At 36.2% G+C, this 23,904-nt stretch overlaps 1 protein-coding gene and 1 long non-coding RNA gene across 2 annotated transcripts in view; one reads left to right on the forward strand and one right to left on the reverse strand.

Moving 5' to 3' along the window:
• Positions 1–3,105: 3,105 nt before the first annotated feature.
• LOC123877174 (glycine receptor subunit alpha-3-like) overlaps positions 3,106–23,904 on the reverse strand; it is a 37,401-nt gene continuing 16,602 nt past the window's right edge. Inside the window, exons 5-9 of the mRNA XM_045923683.1 lie at positions 17,946–18,080; positions 16,499–16,599; positions 15,823–15,983; positions 6,013–6,085; positions 3,106–4,252 (exon numbers count right to left, since the gene is read on the reverse strand). Of these exons, the coding sequence (XP_045779639.1) occupies positions 4,124–4,252; positions 6,013–6,085; positions 15,823–15,983; positions 16,499–16,599; positions 17,946–18,080 (599 nt within the window). The 3' untranslated portion in view covers positions 3,106–4,123. The remainder of the gene's footprint in view (positions 4,253–6,012; positions 6,086–15,822; positions 15,984–16,498; positions 16,600–17,945; positions 18,081–23,904) is intronic.
• On the forward strand, positions 8,792–9,513 carry LOC123877188. The gene is made up of 2 exons (XR_006798518.1): positions 8,792–9,013; positions 9,304–9,513. It is a non-coding gene; the product is annotated as an uncharacterized LOC123877188 (long non-coding RNA).

The following is a 23,904-nucleotide window of genomic DNA, read 5'->3' on the forward strand; positions in this document are numbered from 1 at the left end:
CGGACGGACAGAATTTGGGTCCCGTTGGCACCCTTCGGATACAAAACCCTAAAAATAATATGATGCAGTTTGTAGGGTGAAACGTGGACATCGTAAATTGCTATTTTTAAGATATACATATTATACTTAGGTACCTACTTCCAATCAGCCAATCCACACTTAGCCAGTGTGGTAGACTATGGCAAAAACCTCAAAGGAGACCCGTGCTCAGTAGTAAGCCGGCCCTGGGTTAATGACCTCAGCGATGTTCCCACTAAATTTCAACATGGCGTTATTTAAAGGGCGGATCAACAAATTCCTGAAAGGCCGGCAATGAATTGGCGGTTCCTCTGCTGCTGCAAATGTTCATGGGCGGCGGTAGTCACTTAACATCAGGTGACCCGTCTGCTCGTTTGCTCTCTACTTTTATGACAAGTGTAAATAAAAAATTCGCAGCACCCTCGACAAATGAAGTTTACAGTAACTAGAAAAGAGCTGATAATTTTCAAACGGCTGAACCGATTTTCTTGGATTATAGCTAAGAACACTCTCGATCAAGTCACCTTTCAAACATAAAAAACTACCTATATCAATATCGGATCATTCACAGTCGGGGGTTAAAAAAGGATGATGAAACGAATGAAACAACACTTTTAAAACGTATCGTATATTTTTGTAGTTATCAACTGAAATAAATTTTATAGAGAGTATGTAGATAACATTTAAATTATATAGGATACAGGTACCTAATCCAGTAGCTATCACAATACAATATACATAATATTGGTGCTAATCGGTTGTTCTCAAAACTAAATATACTGATAGCCCAGTGGTTAAGATAATTCGCCTTCCATTACTCGGGTTCGGTTTCCGGCAACTCTAACTTTTCTAAGTTAATTGCGTATTAAGCAATTAAATATCACTTGCTTTAACGGTGAAGAAAAATAGCGCGAGGAAACGTGTATGGCTGAGAGTTCTCCATCATGTTCTCAAAGTCAAGTCTTTCAATCCTTGATTATGGTCATGTATGGCCATTGGCCACTGTAAAACTAAACTAACAGATAATGAAGTAAGAGGGGCAAAGTATTTCCAGGAAGGTTGCCCTTACGATGGATTGACTGAGCTAGGGCTGTCGTGGCATTGATCTTCCCAGGCTGTCAGTCAGTAGAGAGAAGTGGCGAATACTCATGGTACCACGATTGCTTTGTCAATGCTTTGCCACTAAGAAAGGGAAGGGAGGGGAAAGGGTAAGGAAAGGGATAGGAAATGGAAAGCAAAGAGAAAGGAAAGGAATAGGAAAGGGCAGGGAAAGAGAAAGGAAAGGGAAATAAAAGGTAAAGGAAAGGGAAAGGTCTACGTTTGTAAGTTAAATAAGGAGTTGTTTTAAATTTATTAATTACCTGTTCTTGTAGGGTCTCTTGAAATATTGAGGACAACCGAATTAGCATTACTGTTTAGGTTTTTACATTTTCAACTCTTAATCCAAATGAAAATATCGCAAAAACTATCATAAGTAGAGTCTAATTTAAACCGCGAAGAACAATACTTAATTTGTCATGTATGTATTCACAATCTTATATAATTAATTTAGGTGGAGCTATATATTTTCCTTCTTCTCGATATAACTATCTCTATGTGAATTGACTTTTATCGTATAGGTACCATATGCAGCTCAAGATATTTTTAATTAAGTATTAACAATTAAAATATATAAGATATACAGTAACAATATTCTTTCATAACATAATCTTTCTTTATCACAAAAATTGATTTAAGACTTTTAAGATAACAGATAAGATGAATGAAGAAAGATAAATTATGCTTGAAGTAAATAATTTACTAAAAGTAGTTAGGTAACAGGGCTCTCTCCGTCACACGCTTCATACAATCGTAGTTTCTGTTGAAATATTCGGTTTCAAAGTTACGCGGTCTTAAAAAATTACATACAAATCTTTGAGCCGTTGTAATTTTAAAACTACATATTTTTAGAAAAATCTAAAACACCACAGACACAGATATATTAGTTTCTAGAATATGTCTGCAAAATTTCATGGACTTTGGTTGCTTAATATTCAAATGAAATTGGAACTACATTTGTATGAAGCGAGTGACGGAGAGACTCCTCTTAAAGTGTTACAAAATATCTGATGTCTAATCAGAACAAATAAATTGCGAACTAAGCGACAAGTAAAAAAAGACATTTAAAAATAAAGTAGTTTTAAATTAAAACCTAAATGCCACATGAAGGTAAATGGATAGATTAAAATTAGGTAAAGTTATTTATTTTATTTGCAAGATAAATTTCGAGACTTACATAATATAATTAGAGAAATTTGATACGAGAAACGAACAATTCACGGCTATATAAAATGAAAAAGTTAGTGATCAGTTTAAATTTTATTCCGAGAACTACTTATAAAACAAAGCTATAAAATTAACACTTGCGTCTCTTGAATTCATTAACGATTATCGTCATTTGAATAATAATATTATTTTGTTTAAAATCGCTTTGAAATTGGTAAGTAAAATTAATCTTGCTATGCAAATAGATTTATAAATATATAAGAATCGTGTTTAGTTGACGTAAGCGCGATTAATTTCGAACCCATCAAGGGTCCTTTTTAAGGTTTCGTAGCCAAATGGCAAAAAACGGAACACTTATAGATTCGTCATGTCTGTCTGTCTGTCTGTCCGTCCGTAATATGTCATAGCCACTTTTTCATAGAGACTCAGCTCGCAAACGCGGCCTCAACCCTGACGGGTTTGCGAGCTGAGTCCCATATGAGTAAAGCCGGATTCTTATAATATATTTATAACAGCTAATGCCCGCGACTTCGTCCGCGTGGATCTAGGTTTTCAAAATCCCGTGGGAACTCTTTGATTTTCCGGGATAAAAAGTAGCCTATGGCAAATCCAGGATATTATCTATCTCCATTCAAATTTCAGCCAAATCCGTTCAGTAGTTTTTGCGTGAAAGAGCAAACATCCGTACACGCATACACACAAACTTTCGCCTTTATAATATTAGTGTGATGGTAATCTCTCACGGTATTTTAAAAAATAAAAAAAAATAAAAATTTCAAATAAAAAATAAAGATGTATTTACGATATATTTTTTACTCTCATAAATTATAAAATGAGTTGGCTCTAAAGCTATCTAAAAAAATTATAACCCTTCCTTTTGGCTTTGCCGCAGTGGGGTAAAAAAGAGTGAAAGGCGGAAAAATAAAACACCATTCGAAAGTAAGTTAAACTTAAGATAACATTAAAAGTTTAGACCTATACTCATGAAAGAAAAGGTTTAAATTAAATCAGATTATTATTTAAAGAGAAGTACGAACTGCATTCAGCAGAATGCTTTCAAGAAATCAAACATAATACCGTTACATTTATAGCAATGACTAGTAACAGATTAGCTCCAATTAATAAAGGTTGAGTAGCATCTACAGATCTGCCAGCAACGCAAGCCAGAAAACTTTAGATTCCACCAGTAAATTGCCAAGGAAATGTAATCAATTGAACCATCAGAACAAGTATAGCTGCTGACTGACGTACAATGAAGAATTTTTTATTATATATTCAGAATATATATATTTCAGTAGATTCTGCTGAAAATCGATAGAAATCTTGATTTTAATTTCCAGAAATGCAATTTTTAGCGAATTGGTCCAGATTTTTTTTTTGAGATAATTTGGACTCGATGCCCAGTAGGTTATATCACTTTTTTTCAGAAGCTGAGCGTCGTACCTATCAGGGAGCAGCTCAGATATTCAAATGATAGCATTTTTCATAGCTCCCGTAGAGAAGCTTGAATTTAAAAAAAAAGCTGCTAGAGGGATTGCAAGTTCCAAGGAATAACAGCCATTGTAGCTTATTCTTATACCTTAACTAGACTAAAGGGACAAATCTAAAGGTATTACTCTCTTTCTTAAAGCTCCTCGTGGAATAGGATAGCACTAGATTTAGACCTGTCGATGTAGGTCGAGTTTAAAGAAACCGGAGCAACTTAAAATTAACGCCTAGAATCCAAGAGTCCTAATCGGTCGATTGTACGATAAATTGGCATTTACAATCGGTCACCAAGTTGGCATATCTGAAGATGCATGAAGGAAGTAAGGACACAATAACGTGTCGTTTAGGACAATCAGATGTACTGCGCGAACTGGATCCAGTAGGTGGCGTTTAGCACCGCGAAGAGGAGAGGGAAGAAGACCCGAGAAAATCTGTCGATGCTCACCGCGCGCATGCGGGCCTTGGCTGCTTCCGCTGGTTCCTGGAAAGATGCAGTGAGTATGAGGAATGGTTGGTACAGTCATTCTTTATATTATACTTCCAAGTTAACCACTACAATCTTAGACTGCATCATCACTTTTCACCAGGTGAGATCACAGTCAAGGGCTAACTTTGAAAATCTTTCTCATTTTGCATTCACTATAGGCATATGCTTGACCACAATGATATTTGATGGAAAGTTATGATGTGGTTTAAGATAGGATGCATGTGCGTAAAAAATGCCTATTTACTCTTGTTTTAAATATGTCGGAGATATTAAGATGGAAACTCTCTCGATATCTTGTGGTACGGTGGTAAAAAGGGGAAGGAGAGACAAGATAAACAGCTCCTGAGTACACTCTCCGAAATATATTCAATAAAACAACGGCAAGCCGGCAACGGCATCGCGGCGGTGATCAAGAAGTGTTGCCAGTAGGTATAGGAGATTCTTCGTTTAGTCTCCTAGGTTGACGATCAACGGTATCCTAAAGCCGCTAGTTATTACCACGGTAATATTATGTATATTACCGATATTACCGTGGTTATTACTTAGCGGAGCCATCATGGAGGCACAGTTCACGACAGAGAACTTCTAACAACACGTCGAGGCTTCAGACGTCACTGGCAGGCGTCAAATGTTAGTACATATTTGACGCAATTTTTAACCCCCGACCCAAAAAGAGGGGTGTTATAAGTTTGACGTGTGTATCTGTGTATCTGTGTGTGGCATCGTAGCTCCTAAACGAATGAACCAAATTTAATTTAGTTTTTTTTATTTGAAAGATGGCTTGATCGAGAGTGTTCTTAGCTATAATCTAAGGAAATCGGTTCAGATTTTTGAAACTTATCAGCTCTTTTCTAGTTACTATAATCTTCACTTGTCGGGGGTGTTAGAAATTTTTAATTTACACTTGTTATTCCTTGATTTTACGTCATCATAGCTGTGCTGTAGCACCATTTGATATATCGTCGGTTCAGGGTCAAACCGAGAGATCACTCTGATAAAAGTGACTACAGCAGTACTCCATGTAGGTACGATTTAACTTGTGCTTGATACAAAGTAAGCAAGCAGTTGTTTGGTGCATTCTGAAGTTTTGCTTGACCTTGTTAACAATGCCTTTAGTGTTAGCCTACACAGACACAACACGACATATTTACGAGATTTATTTTGGACTGAATCAATTGTCCTACATTCACATCCAATCCATCATAAGTGATGACAGCATAATATCTTTGTTGGTCATTGATGTGGTTGTTTTTCGCATTCGACCCAATGTCCTCGACACAGATTAGCGATGATAAAATCCTAAAATCTAATATGCTCAAATAACTGTGACTTTTCGAAGAAGAGCTGTCCACTTACCTTGATATCTATAGAGTGCACTTTGAATTTGCCCAGACTTAAGACACTGTTAAATCGAGACAACGTTATACCGCTGCACTGGCATAAATCTGTCTCATTTTAAATGTCTAAGCAAAGTTAAAGTGCGCTCTATAGCTGATCTCAGCCTTAGTGTTCCCTTCTTTTTTCGACTTTTAGACTAGCACAATAGAGTGAGGTTTGGACTTAGGAGTAGCACTTAGTTTCAGTGGTCTCGGAGATAAGGCAATAGTGCATTTTCAACTTAATCGGTCCAGTAGAATCAGAGCAAATTGACAGTGACAGATAGACCGACAGACCGACCGAGAGACACACGGGTGATCCTATTAGAGATCAGTTTTTCGACGTATGGAACCCTAAAAGTAAGTATTATTCATTACCTTCGGCTTCCCGCCTCTGTCATCAAGGATGATGTTGACCAGGCAGTACTCCATCAGTGCCATGAACACGAAACTGAAATGAAAATTCAAAAATATTATCAATTTATGGATATATTATACGGGGTATAATATGTTCATGTATCCACTGCATCTAAAAGTACAGAATTTTGATTCTTCATAATATCTTAACAACCGTGACTGACGATTTAACTTGCTCTTCGAGGTTCGGAGGAAACGAAAAGGTCAATTATTACCTCCATATTCGGCCCATCTAGTTATCAACTTATGTCAATGTTGCTTAACCAGAGCAATCGACTGATAAGCACTGTCATAACTAAGCCACAAATCCTTCATAAGCATATGTTGCAAATTCCAACGACGACATAGTTGAAATAACTTGCGCAGCAAACCAAAAAAAAAAAATGCCATTCATTTAAACGCCGTAGAGTGGAGACTGCGTAGAAGTGTCATTGTACTGTGGGCCTATGGGCCGTGCCCTCAGATAGCACAAAAGACTGATGATATAACGGTGATTCTCAGATTTGGCGCAAATCGCATGTCAGGTCAAATAAAAAAATAATGAATGAAGTTACAGATGAGAATTGCATTACAAAAGAACTCTTGTATATTCAGCTACGGGTGCCCCAAAATTCAAAATTGTAACTACAAAGGTTACTTCAGAAATAATATTTTTGATATTAAAAACTCACCTCCTTCTACGGGTAAAACAGGAGTCTCAGGAAAAATCGCTATGATTTTCAAAGAAGACGGTTTTAAACGAGCTCGAGTTTTTCACATATTATTATATACATCCTGAGAAGCAATTAAAATGCATTTTTACACGTACGAATCATATAATTACGTCATAAAAAAATAACAAATGTTTGGCACAGAAAAAAAGTCATTACCTGCAACTGAGATGGCACCTCCAAAATATCCTTCTAGTATACATATTGCCATCCGTTCTCCCCTGCCCCGTACTAAGTCCTAATCAGTCTATCTAGGCATGTTGCGGAAAGTGGCCGTGCACTTGTAGAAAAAAAAATATTTACGCTTTTGGTGCCAAAACTGGTGTTTGGCACGACTTTTCACTCTTTGCCTTCAACATCATTTTAGGACAAACAATTAGTTTTTCTTAATAATTTTATTTTCTTTCATGTACTAATAACAACATAAGTATCTAGTTTGATGTTCATATATATTGCATTTTAAAATACGACGTTATAAAATTAAAACTGCCAAAACCTCATTTACGCTCTATCATTACCGTAATTTTCCTTCCGTTTTTAAATTGAAGGTAATGATGTTGAATTGAAGGAGGTGATCAATTTTTCAGGAAATAATGTTGTTCCAAAATTGTGTAACTAATCAGTTGAATTAGTAGCCCATATTGTTACAAGCAATTTAGAAATAACTATTCAAAATCCTTGCAACTCGAGGTATTTCAATATTAAAAATAACCATCATATATCGATTTTAGAAACTACCATAGTGAAAAGAAATAGTCAAAAAACGCGCGAAAAAAAATTAGCGCAGACTAAAAACACAAAGAACAAACAAAAACGAAGAACTAAAGAAAGATCTAGAAAAATATGCGAAACGTAAAGAAGAATGATGGAGTCCTTTCATTCCTTCTTGGATATTAGGGCTGCAGCAGTTGTTTTCTAGGTCTCCCTACGTTTGGTTGCTGTTTTGACATGGTTCCACGAGAATTCCACTCTTTTAAGGTCTGCTTCAATGGGCCTCCTCTAGGAGTTTGTTGTTCGACCAGGTCTCATTTGACCGCCAGGCTGCCAGGTAGGCAGGTTTCAATAAATGCCACTTGAGCAACGTTTTCTTCCTCTCTTCGCAAAATATCCAATCACAATCGCCTCAAAGCTATTTCCTTATTTACTGTATTGGCATTTGTACCACAAGTCCTCATTTCTGATCGTGTTAGACCAGAAAATGCGGGGAATAACACTGAAACTCTTATTGTGGAAAACCTGAATTCTGTGGATTAGTGATATAGTTGTTTCCACGTTTCACACCTGTATAAGAAGACTGAATTTACAAGCGATTCAAACAGAGAGAGCTTTAGCTTTTATAATCCAGTTATTGACATCAGCCTCGGCACCGCCGCTAGGAGAAATGATCCTACCGAGGTTATAGAACTCCTCCACCTGCTTAATTGGTTTGTCTTCTAAATAAAATGGTTCTGAAGCAGTAGAACTTATCCTCATCTTCACTGTTTTCTTTGTGGTAATCGGCAGACTAGTTAAGGAACTTTGTCTTGTAGGTATTTTGATTTGGACTTAATGTATTCGAGTCAATCTGATATGAGAACAAGGTCATCCGCATAGTCAAGGTCTTCAAGTTGCCTACTGCTCCATGATATCCCTTTCGGACTATTGGTGACACGACGCATAACTTCGTCGATAAGCAAGATAAATAACAGTGGTGAGGAAGACATCCTTACTTAACTCTACGGATTATTTTGAGACTAAAGAAGAATAGAAAATCAAAACTTTTTGTTGACTGCAAGACAACAAAGAGTACAGAGAAAAAAAATACTTGAAAATTAAAAAAACATATAGAAAAAATAAAAAGAAGTAAGCCGATTGAGAAAATACTGTTTAAGATAACAAGGGATTTAGAAGAAAATCATCCACAGAAAAATAATATGCTCCTTGTGAACATACTACTCCTATAGTTATAAAAGATGTTATTTATTCGTCAAAACCTCTACAATTGACGTCAAGGGCTAGCTTTGTGTAATATACATTGTCGATGGTGTATGTCAATAATTATTAGGCTTTTGTTTCGACGGTTTGACGTGTTTTCGAATAAAATGGCGTATCGAAATGACCATGGTTATTAACTTCTTGTAGTATATTTCAGTGGCAACGAGGATGGGATTATATAACAAACCTTTACAAGAAACTCTATCAGTTAAACAAATAAAACGGAAGAAGTTTCCAGGAAAGCCAGGAATTCACCAAAAGTAAAAATACTTTCTGATGTACGTTTCCATTGGACTAATACTCCTTTCTTTATTAATGGCAGATTACCTCTTAAAGATAGTACGCGTACGACTGATACTGGTCATGTCTGAGAACATGCCCCAGATAACCGACCTTTCTGCATTTGATCGCCAAAATTAGGTCTCTATCTTTACCGATGCATCTTTGTCATTTTTATTTTTTGAACCCAACTTACTCGCAGTAATTTTCAGTAGCAGTTGCTTATTGCGCAGTACTTTTTTCATTTTCATGAATTCACGGGCAATTTCAATTCAGGTCTTTATTTCAGAATCTGGATCCCATTCTTCATTTACCCATGTACCAAGATATTTGTGCATTGAAACTCTTTCGAGTGTTGTACATGTGAGAGTTCTTATTGAGGTTTGTTGCGGTTTTCTTGATACTGTACATAAACTTAGTCTTTGAGAGATTCATGCTTAGACCCGACTTTCTGCTACATTTATAAACGCTATCTATTATTTTCTAAAGATCTTGGGAACTAGAAGCCAAAAAAAACAGTATCATCAGCGTATCTAATATTATTTATATTTATTTGTTTACCTTGACATCCCATTCCTTATTTTCCAATGCTTCTGAGATGATAGCGTCTCAGTATAAGTTGAACAGAAGCGGAGATAAGATGTGTCCTTGTCATACCCTATGGCCTACCGCTACTTCATCTGTTTCCTCAACTTCAACTATTACTGTCCCAGTCTGCCACCAGTAAGGGTTCTTAATGATCTTTATTTCCTTGCCAACGAGTTCAACATACTGCAAACGACGAATAAGTACCACTTGATGTACACGGTCAAAGGCTTTCTCATAATCAATGAAGGAAATTCATACATCAGTTTGCATGTCTCTATATTTTTGGACTAGTACGTTTATAGCAAATAATGCTTCTCAGGTTCCAACACCAAATCTAAATCCAAACTGACTCTCATTGAAGTAGTTGTCACATTAATTATTTCTAATCCCTTAAGAGCTGATAAGTAGAAACATCTTTGGAACATGACTCATGAGGCTGATAGTGCGGTATTCATTGCATGTCTTAACATTCCCAAGATGTTGCAATGATTCCTTGACATGTGTCTGCGAACATATCATTTTCTATAAATCGTTTTACAAATTCTTTTTGACTTCAGGGTCCAAAATTGGTTTAACTTTATCATCAACTAAAATGTTTATATACGACACCCTTCGCAGGTCTACCATTTCTATGCAAATCAAATAATCATGTTTTCGCTCATACTGTTCTATCACAATACATTTGTTTTCGTGATAATATGCTCTCGCAGCATGATTATTTTATACATTTCAAGTAAAATTTATAGGTGATGATATGTCTGGAATAATATTTTTGTTAAAGTTTGCAATATTTCCGTTATTAATTCTGTTTACTTGATTAATAAGATGAAGAAACACGTTATTTTTTGAAAATGAAATATTGCTTCATTGCCATCAGATAAACATCAACGCCTTCTCCACCAAAATCATTACCAGCACACTAGAAATCATTACCTTCAGTAACTGAAAATTTCAAATGCATATATCTCTGAAATTCATGGGTGCAATTTGATATAACTTGGTCATTCTTTTTAATTTCACCTATATTTTAGTTTAGTTCAGCAATTTTCACAATTTAAAAAATTCTCTTATTTTCTCCGATTTGCGCCAAATCAGAGAAGTACCCATAAAGAAGGTGGTGGTATGTGGCCGAAGGAAATCTGAGGACCGGGTAGTTTGGCGTTCACTAGGGAAGACCTATGTCCAACAGAGGACAATAAAACAAATCAAAATACCTACGTCATCTTGTATTATATTTCGTCGCTTCATTCTTCAGATATAAACAATGTAGTCCCCTTAACCTACAGGCAACATCGCACGATTTCAGAGAGTAATTGACATTTACCCTCTTTTTTTTTTTTTTTTTTTTTAATCTACCTACACTACGACACTATCGACGTTATCCATTCCTTTTTCGTGCGAGGCAACGAGTGCACGCGCCTAGTAAAAATACCGAAAAGTAGTACCGACAAGAGGAAATTAGAGAAATATAAAGGTAAAATTAGAAGAAAAGGATAAGGTGAAATATTGAAGACCGTGGTTAGATTCATCGAACGATGAAAATATTACAGGTTAGTCGAAGTTTTTGTTACTAAGTGCCACAAGTGTTCTTTTTAATCAATCGCGCTTTACTTACGGGGTAATACTTAAAATATTAAGAAACTGTGATAACATTATTAGCTTTGAGCTAATTATGAGTCATAGTTTATTACAATTATGTAGAAAATACGTTCTTAATAAAAAGTGTTCTTCTTAACCGATCACATCTTACTTACGAGTAGGTACCTAGTACCTACCTACGTAAATTATAAACAAATCGGGATTGACTGCGAGTCAATTGCGATAACATAATTAGCTGCGAGCTAATTATGAGTCATAATTTATGACAATTATGTAGAAAATACGTGTACCTAATCTTGAAAAGATATGCACGGAACTACTTACAAACTACTATCTGCGAGACAATACAGTACTGTTATATTATTCTGTAGCAATACTAATGCGCAACGTGTTAAATACCTACCCCCTGATTCGTCCGCTCAATCGACGTATTTTTTATACTTACGAGTGACGTCGAACACCGAGAGTCACTAACTGGCCTGTCAGTTTTTTATAATTATGAAGTTTCCCGCTTAAGTCAGTCCGCATAAGTCAATCCTCGTGGATGATGCGGTTGTTCCGTCGTCGTCGAAGCAAACGATAGAGTCTGGAGCCCTAGACTCGAAGCTACTGTATGCGTTGGGGTCTTCCACATCTTATACGCTAGACTTTTGGAGAAAACATTCATAAGAGCTTAGCCAGTTTGTGGAAACTCCTCTGGCTTATGTAGTAGATATTTGTATTTTGACGCGCACCGGGAGGTTACACAAGATCGAGGGACCAAATATCGTGATTTGATTAAATTACTACACCAGTATAGTTCAATCGTCGTCGGACTCTCATACGGTCGCTCAGGAAAACTGGGTAAAAAGAGACCGCCAGTGACCGCATTTCGGCCTTACCCATCGCAGTCAAAAGCAAAGAACTCCTATGCTTCGAAGAGTCAAGCATTTCAAAGCAAATAACTAAGGTCATGCAGGCGGAATACAATTCACATTATCAACCTTAGTTTATGGTTTCACATAACCTTCAACACAGTTGTGTTATCATATGAAGGATAGAACAGGTTTTAACAATTCCATTGTGGACTCGAGAGACATCAGTCTCGCATTTTCAACCCTCATGTACCATGTGTTTCGAAATATGCATGCAGCAATTTAAAATTACCTTCTAGAATAAGGGGATGACAATATAAACAACGTGATATTATCACGTCATATCACAACCCATTATCAATACATACCTATTCAAAATATTTTTAGTTCCTATACCTAACGGAAGCAAGCGATTTTGCTTAAAAAAGTTATTAAATAAATTACAAAATATACATATTGCAAAATGGGACAGAACAGTGGTTAAATTTAATCCCAAGGCGGTTTTTAACTACAATTGACCTAAAACCAGCTACTCATTAGTTTGCATTGAAATCCGATCAAAAATACTAACGATTAGGTATAACTTTCAGATTCCTGATTCTAGGACTTTACACATACAGTTTATTGTCATGCCGTGCGGACTAGCCACAGCATCAAGAGCGTTTCACGAATATCATGAAGGTACATTGTCACAAGTCAGTAATAAATTTAGATTAGATGACATATTGCAGGGATGGCCAACCATTGGATCGCGATCGAACAATTGAACGCAGGTATTAAGTAGTCTAGTCGATGCAATATTTTACAACTTAAAATAACAAATAATATGTTAACATTGTTCTCGCTTGACAGACGCTTATCTGTACGTCGTATACTGTACATTGGATTTTTAAGGTTGGCAATTTCCAACTACAAGCTTGACTTCGTAAGTCTAGCGGAAGATTACTCAGACTAATATAAACAAGTACCTACTTACTAAAATTAATTCTCAATTTTGTTTTTCCTTCGTTCAATTCTGTTTGTTGTTACAGAATAAAATATTACTTACATCATTTTAAACTGGACTATGCTATTTATTCCATTAAAAATTTCTAGAAGTACATAATTGGTGAATCTTTTCGTAGTTAATTATGATAAAAGTTCATAAAACCATATCAAAACTGTAACTTCCTTGGAGTTGTATGTGAAACGCAGTATATGAAACTGTCGCTTCTTATTGATAAACGTATCTACATTAAACAGTTATCTACATATACGCTCACGGGTTGCAAAGGTGTACAATTAGAGAGTATGCACAGTATTATTATTATCTAACAGGTGTTCTAGGGCCTGTTTGACCAGTAGTTCGATATTGATTTCTATATTAAACAAAATTGTTGAAAAGCTAGATAGCATTACAACAAAATATCAAATAATGATTACGATCCTAAGATTAATATTCCCGAAACGGTTCTAGAATATATTAATTGGTGTGTCGTCTGTAGTGGTACACAATATAAATTAAATAGAACTTTTAGCTTTTCCTGGGACTAAAAAGCTTCAACAGTCATGATAATAACTGCAAAATTTTGCTGAGTGTAGATTGTAAACAATACTACCACAATAAGTTACTTAAACCGTCTAGGTAGAATCCTAGTTCCCACATCTAAACGCTCTTGCAAGACGCACTTGGCAGTGGTGTGAGAAGCGTACAATATTTTAGCAGCTGTTCGCATCTAACGTGAACACGAAAGATACCTAATCCTGCTGAATCTAGAAAGATTAATTAGCACCAATACAGAATGGGGGTTATAAGATCACAACTATCGGATTATTAAGGGACGTTTTGGTTGTCCCGATATTGACCTCTGTTTCTCGCGTTAATGCCAAATGTGACTTATTCGTTCTTTGGAAACAAGAACCACATGCAAATCTCAATTCGGGGAGCACCTTCCTCTCTACAAGCTTTGGGTAGGGGATGGCTTTCACACCCCGTTCGAATCATTACACCTAATGATGGCTGCGCAAGTCGGCAGTACTACGAATATCAAACAGTATAGGTACCTAATGGGGTCAGTTTTGCTCTTCACATAACATTGACGGTTGTAGCGCTTTAGAAACATCTGTTCTTCTCTTTTATTAACGAAGCAATTCAATAAAGGTTATTCATGATGACTCCCTCAATAGTCATCGCTCTGCATTGTTGCTTATACTTAACTTTAATGTTGTTTCCGACGTTTGCATAAAACGACTTTTGCAAGGAGCTTACAAACTTAAACTTGATAAGCCAAAATATACTTTAACTTGTGACCCACAACTGGTATACAATCATGTGTTCAATTGTACTATAATGTATAAGTTAGCTGTGTTAAATATTCAAAAATTACCAAAAAACTAGCTATCTTATTGATAGGTAATCTACATAAATCATAGGGTACAAGCACTTAGATCAAATTAAGTAATATATCAATCAATCCAACCGGAGTTATGATGGCCATAACAGATATTGTCAAGACTTCTGCTCCCGGATGAGATCAACCGGTCTTACCTTTCTTTCGAGACAATAAATTATTATTATTAACATAATATGTCCTGCTGCAGTCTTCAAGGATTATATTTTCGTTACAAATATACGGTCTTGATATGAGGTCGATATTTCGGTTTCATGAATAAAAAGATACATTATCCGAACAAAACTTATTTCTCTAAACATCTACATTGTTTATATCTGAAGAATGAAGCGACGAAATATAATAGATGATCAAACGAACTTCTTGAAGTGAAGTTCGATCGTTATTATATGAGTCGCTTCATTCGAAGATATAATAACAACCCACCTCTCCCGTCATAAAATCACATTTCATTTTATTCCAATGCTTTTAACCCTACAAGTATTGTTCGGATAAATCTCTAAAAGAATGGATAACGTCGATAGTGTCGTAGTGTAGGTAGATTAAAAAAAAAAAAAAAAAAAGAGGGTAAATGTCAATTACTCTCTGAAATCGTGCGATGTTGCCTGTAGGTTAAGGGGACTACATTGTTTATATCTTCGAATGAAGCGACTCATATAATAACGATCGAACTTCACTTCAAGAAGTTCGTTTGATCATCTATTATAATTCATAAGTATATTTAATTAGATAATTTTACACATAGAAAGTTACGGGTAGGTACTAGGTAATTAGGGTTTGTTACTTAGATCCTGATATATTGTTTTTATGTTTAATATTTTTTAAATACAACCAGTTATGTGTGCCTTTTCAATAAAATAAAATAAAATAAAAAGAGCCTTAAAGCTGACAATGATGATTTCAATGATTAAAACACGGAGGAAAAAGAGGACAATACTATTGGCGTCACTCAGAAAAGCAGGTATTATTTAAATATTTTTATCGAATTATTGGAATGTCCTCTCCAAAACCAACACAAAAAAACACAAGTTTAATGTGCAAGGTTATCCGAGAGTTTTAATCTAAACAAACTAATGCCAAAATAAATAATTTAATTAGAGCGTGATTGCTATCACAACATCTAATTATCCAGTTCACAACCCAAATACTGAAAATATGCGATATCGCTCCGAATCTCAGAAGGAGACTGAACTAAAACCTTCAAAACACCCGTATTTATGCAAGTTCAATCTTGTTGGCCTCCTAGTAACAGATTGTATGACATCGAATGAGCCAAATATCGATTTTACCAAACTACCTTCATCAGCTAAATTAATAATTTTATATTATTTTTGACAACTCAAATCAACTTTTTAAAAATAACCTTACAATACTTACACAGTACAAACAGACATGAATGCATCAACAGCTTTCAGATACGATACAGGTGGAAGCTGAGCTTGGGACTTGGCGTGCTGCGTCGACAAAGTCAGTAGTGACGTGACGCCTAACGTCACGCGCGCCGGGGCTGCGTCAGGTTTGATCCAGAAGGAAACCCACTGCAACAACAACCGAACTGTCATCACCCATCAGATAAAATCACGGTGGACGAGAATCAAGACTTGCTAAAACACCAGTTACCAGTTTGAACTGATTGTTTTCGATTATGGTGCATGAGACGGGTCTGCCCGCGATATTCAATTTTTTTTAAAGAATTTTAGCCATTTTTAATTATGACTAACATTCCCCTTTCCCCTCCAACTAAGCGTTAAGCTTGTGCTAGGAGTGGGTACGACAATAGTGCACCGGGTGGGGTTTGAACCGCCGACCGTTGAGCTATTGAGGCTTAATTTAATTTGGTTCTTCGCAATTTGTAAACTGATACGACAAAGTAGGCTTATGGCAATTACAATCCGGGTATCTTTAAGACAAAAGTGAATAGGCACCTTCTAGGTAAGCGCGTCCCATCTTAGACCACATCATCACTTTCCATCAGGTGTGATTGTGGTCAAGCGCTTGCCTATAGTGAATAAAAAAAAATGGCATTTTAAGTAAACGAGTATTGGTAACTTACAGACATAATAACAATTAGACAGGTCGGTATGTAGGTGTTGAACAAGTGGTACCCAAGCCGACGCTTCAGCTTGAATATCACTTCAAGGCAGGTGAAGTTTCCTGAAAAGCAAGCAATTAAACACTTAATTAGTGAAGCTTTAAAATACATTCAAGCTGATTTTTAGGGTTCCGTACCTCAAAAGGAAAAACGGAACCCTTATAGGATCACTTTGTTGTCTGTCTGTCTGTCTGTCCGTCCGTCGTGTCGTGTCTGTCAAGAAACTTATAAGGTACTTCCCGTTGACCTAGAATCATGAGGCGGGTAGGTAGGTCTTATCACTTTGTTGTCTGTCTGTCTGTCTGTCCGTCCGTCGTGTCGTGTCTGTCAAGAAACTTATAAGGTACTTCCCGTTGACCTAGAATCATGAGGCGGGTAGGTAGGTCTTATAGCACAAGTACAGGAATAAATCTGAAAACAGTGAATTTGTGGTTACATCATTAAAAAAAAATTACAATGTGTTCAATTTTCAAAGTAGGTAAGATAACTATACCAAGTGGGGTACTATATGAAAGGGCTTTACTTGTACATTCTAAAACAGATTTTTATTTATTTCTATGTATAATAGTTTTTGATTTACCGTGCAAAATGTTGGAAAAATATCCAAGTACGGAACCCTAAGTGCGCGAGTCTGACTCGCACTTGGCCGTTTTCACTATGGAATATATTATAATTATTATAGTCCGATCAAAATAGACATTCAAGTTTACAATAATTCGCATAGAGCTAAACATTGGTACGAATGTCGGGAACACAAATAATCTAAATAAATTGTGAAAAGCCCCCATCGATCCCATTTATTTGCAAAAAATGAAAATAATTTAATAATGAAAAATGAGCTTCACAGTAGGTATGGCTGAAAAACAAAAGCATAAAAGCATATACCATAATCTATTTAACTCAAAACTAGGACAAGGTTTAACTTAACTTCAGTTAAATCTAAAGTTAACAGAAAATTCTCGAAGATTAGAAGAAATTAACACAGGGATTAGGCTAATCATATTTATGCTCTAGTTTACGATAATCTTGAAACAGTTTTCAATGTTCTCACGAGTTTAATATCTCTTAGCAAGCATAGTTTTTAGATCAAGGCTTAACATCTTTTTCAGGATTCGTGTTCTAATTTATTTTTACCCGACTGCGGCAAAGCCAAAAGGAAGGGGTTATGATTTTATCAGTCTATGTAAGTATGTACGTATAAAAAATTTTGGAGACCCCCAATTTTAAAATGTGGCCTATGTCACCCGGACCTTTACAACGAATCAATTGACACCTCATTCATCAAACTCGGCCCAGTAGTTTAGGCGCTACGGTGGAACATATAGAATCTGGATACAAACATACATAGACTGCTAAAATCATAACCCTTCCTTTTGGCTTTGCCGCAGTGGGGTAAAAACACACTTACCTGTAGAATAAACCTGCGTGCAGTCGGCAGTTCTATTCTGCACCAGCTCCAGCTGAGGCAGTTCTATGTTCTCGTCCACCACCAGGGGGACTTCAGGGTCCCACTGGAAGATCAGGTCATCTGTCGTGTGTGATACTGCAATAAAAGTTCTTTTTAACTTCCTGTGTTGTATTAACTTTTTTTGGCATAAGACAACGGTTATAGCGACATCGGACTTGTAAACTTTCAGACTTACATAGAAATTAAATACCTTTACCACCACCACTAATACCACTTTACATGGTATAATATTGCATATCAAGCCTGAAAAGAGCAACCGCCGAGTTTCTTGCTGGTTCTTCTCGGTAGGGAAGGCATTCCGAACCAGTGATGCAATTGCAAGTGCATTTGATGATTCAAAAGTACTTGTAAAGATAGAAGAAATATATTGAAGTTTGGAAATTGTGCATTTTTAAAATTTCCCCCCTGCCCATATCCTCTGGGAGGGGTTAGGACCCCTAAATTTTGGTAGGACTCGGCAGATCCAGATTTCTAGTGCCAAGATAAAGTTATATTATACAAAGTATAAGCCTCGATAGCTCAACGGTTGAGGAGCGGACTGAATTCCGAAAGGTCGGCGGTTCAAACCCCACCCGTTGCACTATTGTCGTACCCACTCCTGGCACAAGCTAAAGCTTGTAAAGGTAAACCTTAATTGGAGGGAAAGGGGAGTATTAGTCATGATTAACATGGCTAATATTCTTTATCAAAAAAAACTTTCATTGATGTGCTTTAGCAGCAAAACGCTTATATTTATTTTACCTCTACTAGAAGAAAGTAAAAAATATACGTCATTAGTCCAATCGATAATACTCAATATAAAAAGGAAGGTCAAAGAAATGTGAAGTGGAATCATCTTCAGTTTTCAGTTCGACCTTATTCTCTTTGAGCCGCGATTTCAATAAAAAGAATTTTATAAGTTGCAAACTGCAGCGTCACATTGTTCAGTTTTAATTAACCCCAAGTAAGCATGTTAATTATGTAAATAAAATAAATGATGGCTTGGAAAGGCCTACGTCCAACTGTGTTAACGCATACAGGCTGATGGAATGGAATGGAAAAAGAACCGGCCAAATGCGAGTCAGATTCGCGCACTGAGGGTTCCGTACTCGGGTATTTTTTCCAACATTTTGCACGATAAATGAAAAACTATTATGCATAAAAATATATAAAAATCTTTTTAATGTACAGGTAAAGCCCTTTCATATGATACCCCACTTGGTATTGTAAGGTTGTTTTTAAAAAGTTGATTTGAGTTGTCAAAAATAATATAAAATTATTAATTTAGCTGATGAAGGTAGTTTGGTAAAATCGATATTTGGCTCATTCGATGTCATACAATCTGTTACTAGGAGGCCAACAAGATTGAACTTGCATAAATACGGGTGTTTTGAAGGTTTTAGTTCAGTCTCCTTCTGAGATTCGGAGCGATATCGCATATTTTCGGTATTTGGATTGTGAACTGAATAATTAGATGTTGTGATAGCAATCACGCTCTAATTAAATTATTTATTTTGGCATTAGTTTGTTTAGATTAAAACTCTCGGATAACCTTACACATTAAACTTGTGTTTTTTTGTGTTGGTTTTGGAGAGGACATTCCAATAATTCGATAAAAATATTTAAATAATACCTGCTTTTCTGAGTGACGCCAATAATTCAGAAGCGGGATGTGTCTCACGTTGTCTTAATTTCGCTTTGGTATCTTTTTGTAAACAACCCACATTTGATTAAAATTTTTATTGAGTTTGATTTGGTGATTAAAATTTTTAAGTTTTTTTTTAAAGAATTTAGTCTTTTGTGAAGTGGAAAGTAATTTGCAATAAGTGGTTCAGATTTTGTATACATCGAATGAGAAGTTAGTCGTTTGGATTTATTGTTGACTTGATATTAAAACTGAGAGTTCGGCAGTTCAAGGGTAGGTTTTAATGATTTGACGGAGGGCAGGATAGCCCATGATTTGGATTTGACTTAGGGCAAGGAAGCCCGCGACTGACATGACAAGATTATTTAGAAACACGAGGGCGTGTTAAATTCAGGACGGCCGAACTGTAAGGTTGTTTTTAAAAAGTTGATTTGAGTTGTCAAAAATAATATAAAATTATTAATTTAGCTGATGAAGGTAGTTTGGTAAAATCGATATTTGGCTCATTCGATGTCATACAATCTGTTACTAGGAGGCCAACAAGATTGAACTTGCATAAATACGGGTGTTTTGAAGGTTTTAGTTCAGTCTCCTTCTGAGATTCGGAGCGATATCGCATATTTTCGGTATTTGGATTGTGAACTGAATAATTAGATGTTGTGATAGCAATCACGCTCTAATTAAATTATTTATTTTGGCATTAGTTTGTTTAGATTAAAACTCTCGGATAACCTTACACATTAAACTTGTGTTTTTTTGTGTTGGTTTTGGAGAGGACATTCCAATAATTCGATAAAAATATTTAAATAATACCTGCTTTTCTGAGTGACGCCAATAATATAGTTATCATACTTTGAAAATTGAAACATATTTTGTTTTTTTTTTGTAACCACAAATTCGCGGTTTTCAGATTTATTCCTGTATTTGTACTATAAGACCTACCTACCTGCCAAATTTCATGATTCTAAGATAACGGCAAGTACCCAATAGGTTTCTTGACCGACAGACAAACAGACAGACAAAGGGATCCTATAAGGGTCCTAAAAAGTGTGTTATATAAAAAAGTGGTGGTTAGTTTCTTACTGAGAATTCTTCGTGTTAGGAAAAGCATTCGAATCAGTGGTAGATGCATTTGACGATTCCAAAGTACTTGTAAAAGCTAAATTGAAAAAGAATATTTTTATTTTGATTTGGTGGTATTGGTTAAAACGTCGGCCTTTCGGTTGTCGGGTCCGGAGTCGATCTTGTCTTTTCGGTTCAAGCTAATTTTCGGAGAAGTGCGGTTTAAAGCAATTAAATATCACTTGTTTTTACTCCAGCCTCTGTAAGTTTGTGGGGTGATACATTGGGACTTATTTCTCGAGTTCACTTAAAAATAATGTGAACCAAGTAATATTTATGTAAATGTAAAAGTATGTCTGTCTGTTTGTTTGATTGCCTTTCACATTCATTGCTTTAATCGATTTTGACGAAATTTGGTATACAGATAAAGATTGCATCCCGAGGAAAGAGATATGCTAATTTTTTGTTCCGGAAAAATCAAGGAGTTCATTCGAGATTTCACGTTTACATAGTCCCCTGTATGATGTATCCATTGTATTTTGTGGAGAAAGCACAGATATTTATAGGTTACTTTTTATCTTTATTTATAGCAAAAATTAATTGCGCTAAAAGAGAGAAAATATGACATTAAAGCCCCCAACAATAGAGTATGCTCGATCGGCAAACATTCGAAAGCTCTCCACTCTGTAGGTAAAGTTTGTGGGGTGATACAGTGAGATTGATTTCTCGAGAGCACGTAAAATGTGGGCCAAGAGGTCTCGACAATGCTCAGGGCTTCTGAAGTCAGCTCGTTTTTATCGCAGAGATCTTTGAGGGCCCGATGGAGGACCGCCGCGTTATAAAGTGGCGGAGTCCATAAATAGGTAAGTCTTGTAGGCTATTTCTGTGGGGCGACTTTTAAAGGTTGTTTATTACACGACTCGACTTTGCTTGTTATTTGTTTTTCAAGTTCTTTGGAGTTATAGGTTGTGACTTGTGAGGGACATTATAGGGTTCCGTACCTCAAAAGGAAAAACGGAACCCTTATAGGATCACTTTGTTGTCTGTCTGTCTGTCTATCCGTCGGTCGTGTCTGTTAAGAAAACCTATAGGGTAGGTACTTGTACCGTGGGCCTAGAATCATGAACTTTGGCAGGTAGGTAGGTCTTATAAATCCAAAAATCGTGAATTTGTGTGTTGAAAATAACTATACCAAATGGGGTATCATATGAAAGAGTACCTGTACGTTCTAAAACGCATTTTTATGCATAATAAGTTTTGGATTTATCATGCAAAATGTCGAAAAAAATACCCAAGTACGGAACCCTCGAAGCGCGAGTCTGACTCGCACTTGGCCGGTTTTTTGGTGGAAATTTACCTTTACGGATTCTGCTTTTCATAATATTGTACATAACTACTTATGCCCGCAATTTCGGCACTTATCTATCACTTCTCTACCCCTCTAATATACCTACCTTCTCTACCACTTCTATGTATTCTATTACTGTATTCTTATGCTTGTTACCACTTGCCTACTAATTCGATAGTACTTAGGTAATAGGTATCCTAGTACTTAGGTACTAGGTACTAGTACTTATGTAATAGGTATCCTATATTTTCAGGTATTATTCGGTAAATCATTAATATTCAATATTAATATAAAAAAGATCAAAGAGCTAAACGATAAAATTAGACCTCAGGCAGTGTTTGAAGAGCTCTTGAATATCTAACGAGGCGCCAACGAAGCTCTCTACACGCGAGGTATCTGCCTAAATACACGAGCAAGGCTATAGAATTACCTACTGCTAAATTAAAAGATTAAAAAATTGGGAGCTGCTTTTATCTTTTTTGATGAATAGAATAAAATATATTTTTATAAGTAATTATAAGTGTTTTTGAATCGTCAAAATAATTTACCAATGGTTCGGAATGCCGATCCTACCGAGAACCGCCAAGAAACTCGGCGGTTGCTCTTTTCAACTGTTCAATTTACAATTATATGCCATGCTGCAAGCAATTGCAGCTCCACGCATTGCTGGAGCGAGTCAGATCCATGCTTTTTTACCATTTACATAATCTTCGATTGTATATGGTAGCTCCAAAATAAAAATTAAAGGGGGCCTTATGCCACCATATTTGAAAACGTGCGGTCAAAATTATTTTTGGTTTTAATGGACTGTATTAGCGGTTAATTGCCCCATAAAAACGTAGCATTCGACGAAGGAGAAAAAAAGGGGTGTGTCCTCCAGGGAGTGGTTAGGTAAATTTGGACTTACGTGGCTGGAATGGTTCAAAGGTCTGTTCCGAACTGCAGCTTTCTCGTCACCACACTTTCACCATCCCTGGCCAGGGTATATTTGTAAATCGCTGTTGCACTCCGGGGTGTGTCACATGGCGTGTCGCGGTGATTTTGCGGTTGTTTATTATGCACGAAAGTAGTGTCTCACGCCAGCAATAGATTATATTGCACTGAGGTGTCGGTTTTTGTTCGTACATTAGCGTTGCGTTGAGTCCATGAGTGGGAAAGGAAAGGATATATAGGATAGAGTGAGTGAGGAATACCCACATCCCTGTTATGCGATTAAATGCAGTTTTGAAGTAGGTGGCGCCATCTATTGAGATTTACCACGCCCCTCAGCATGAAGGCTCTGCTTCATCAAATTATTAAGTAAAAAGGATATAAAGTAGCGTTAAACTTATAAATTAAAACCCATATTGCAAGGGTGCGTAATATTGCAGATAACTTAAAACTAAGTAAAACTACAACTTAAATATAAATTAAAACTACTGAGTTGGCAACGGACAAAGCTTAACTATAGATATGTTCCAGACTTTGTTCGAACTTGTGCGACACGAACCACTCCGTCTCGGCCAGGCATCACTTTGGTAATAATTCCAATTGGCCATTGGAGGGGTGGTGCGTTTTCCATAATAAAGAAAACTACAACTCTTTCCTTAACTGGATGCGAAGTGACTTTGAACTTTATGTGAACTCGCAATGAGTACAAGTGTTTAAATTTTAAATGTTTCCAGAAGGACTGAATTATAGAGTACAATAATAGAAACCTATTTAATAATAGCGAATATAATCTCGCATTTAGGTAGTCCTTTAACAGAACTAGCACAAATGTAGCGGTTTTTAGATAAATAATTCGAACTACAATTCGTTTACTCAAATCAATAACTGAATTATGTTCAAAATTTTGAGAGGTGTTATATAAACCTTTAATCAAA

This window comes from Maniola jurtina, chromosome 23, assembly GCF_905333055.1.
Source record: "Maniola jurtina chromosome 23, ilManJurt1.1, whole genome shotgun sequence".
Classification (NCBI taxonomy): Eukaryota; Metazoa; Arthropoda; class Insecta; order Lepidoptera; family Nymphalidae; genus Maniola; species Maniola jurtina.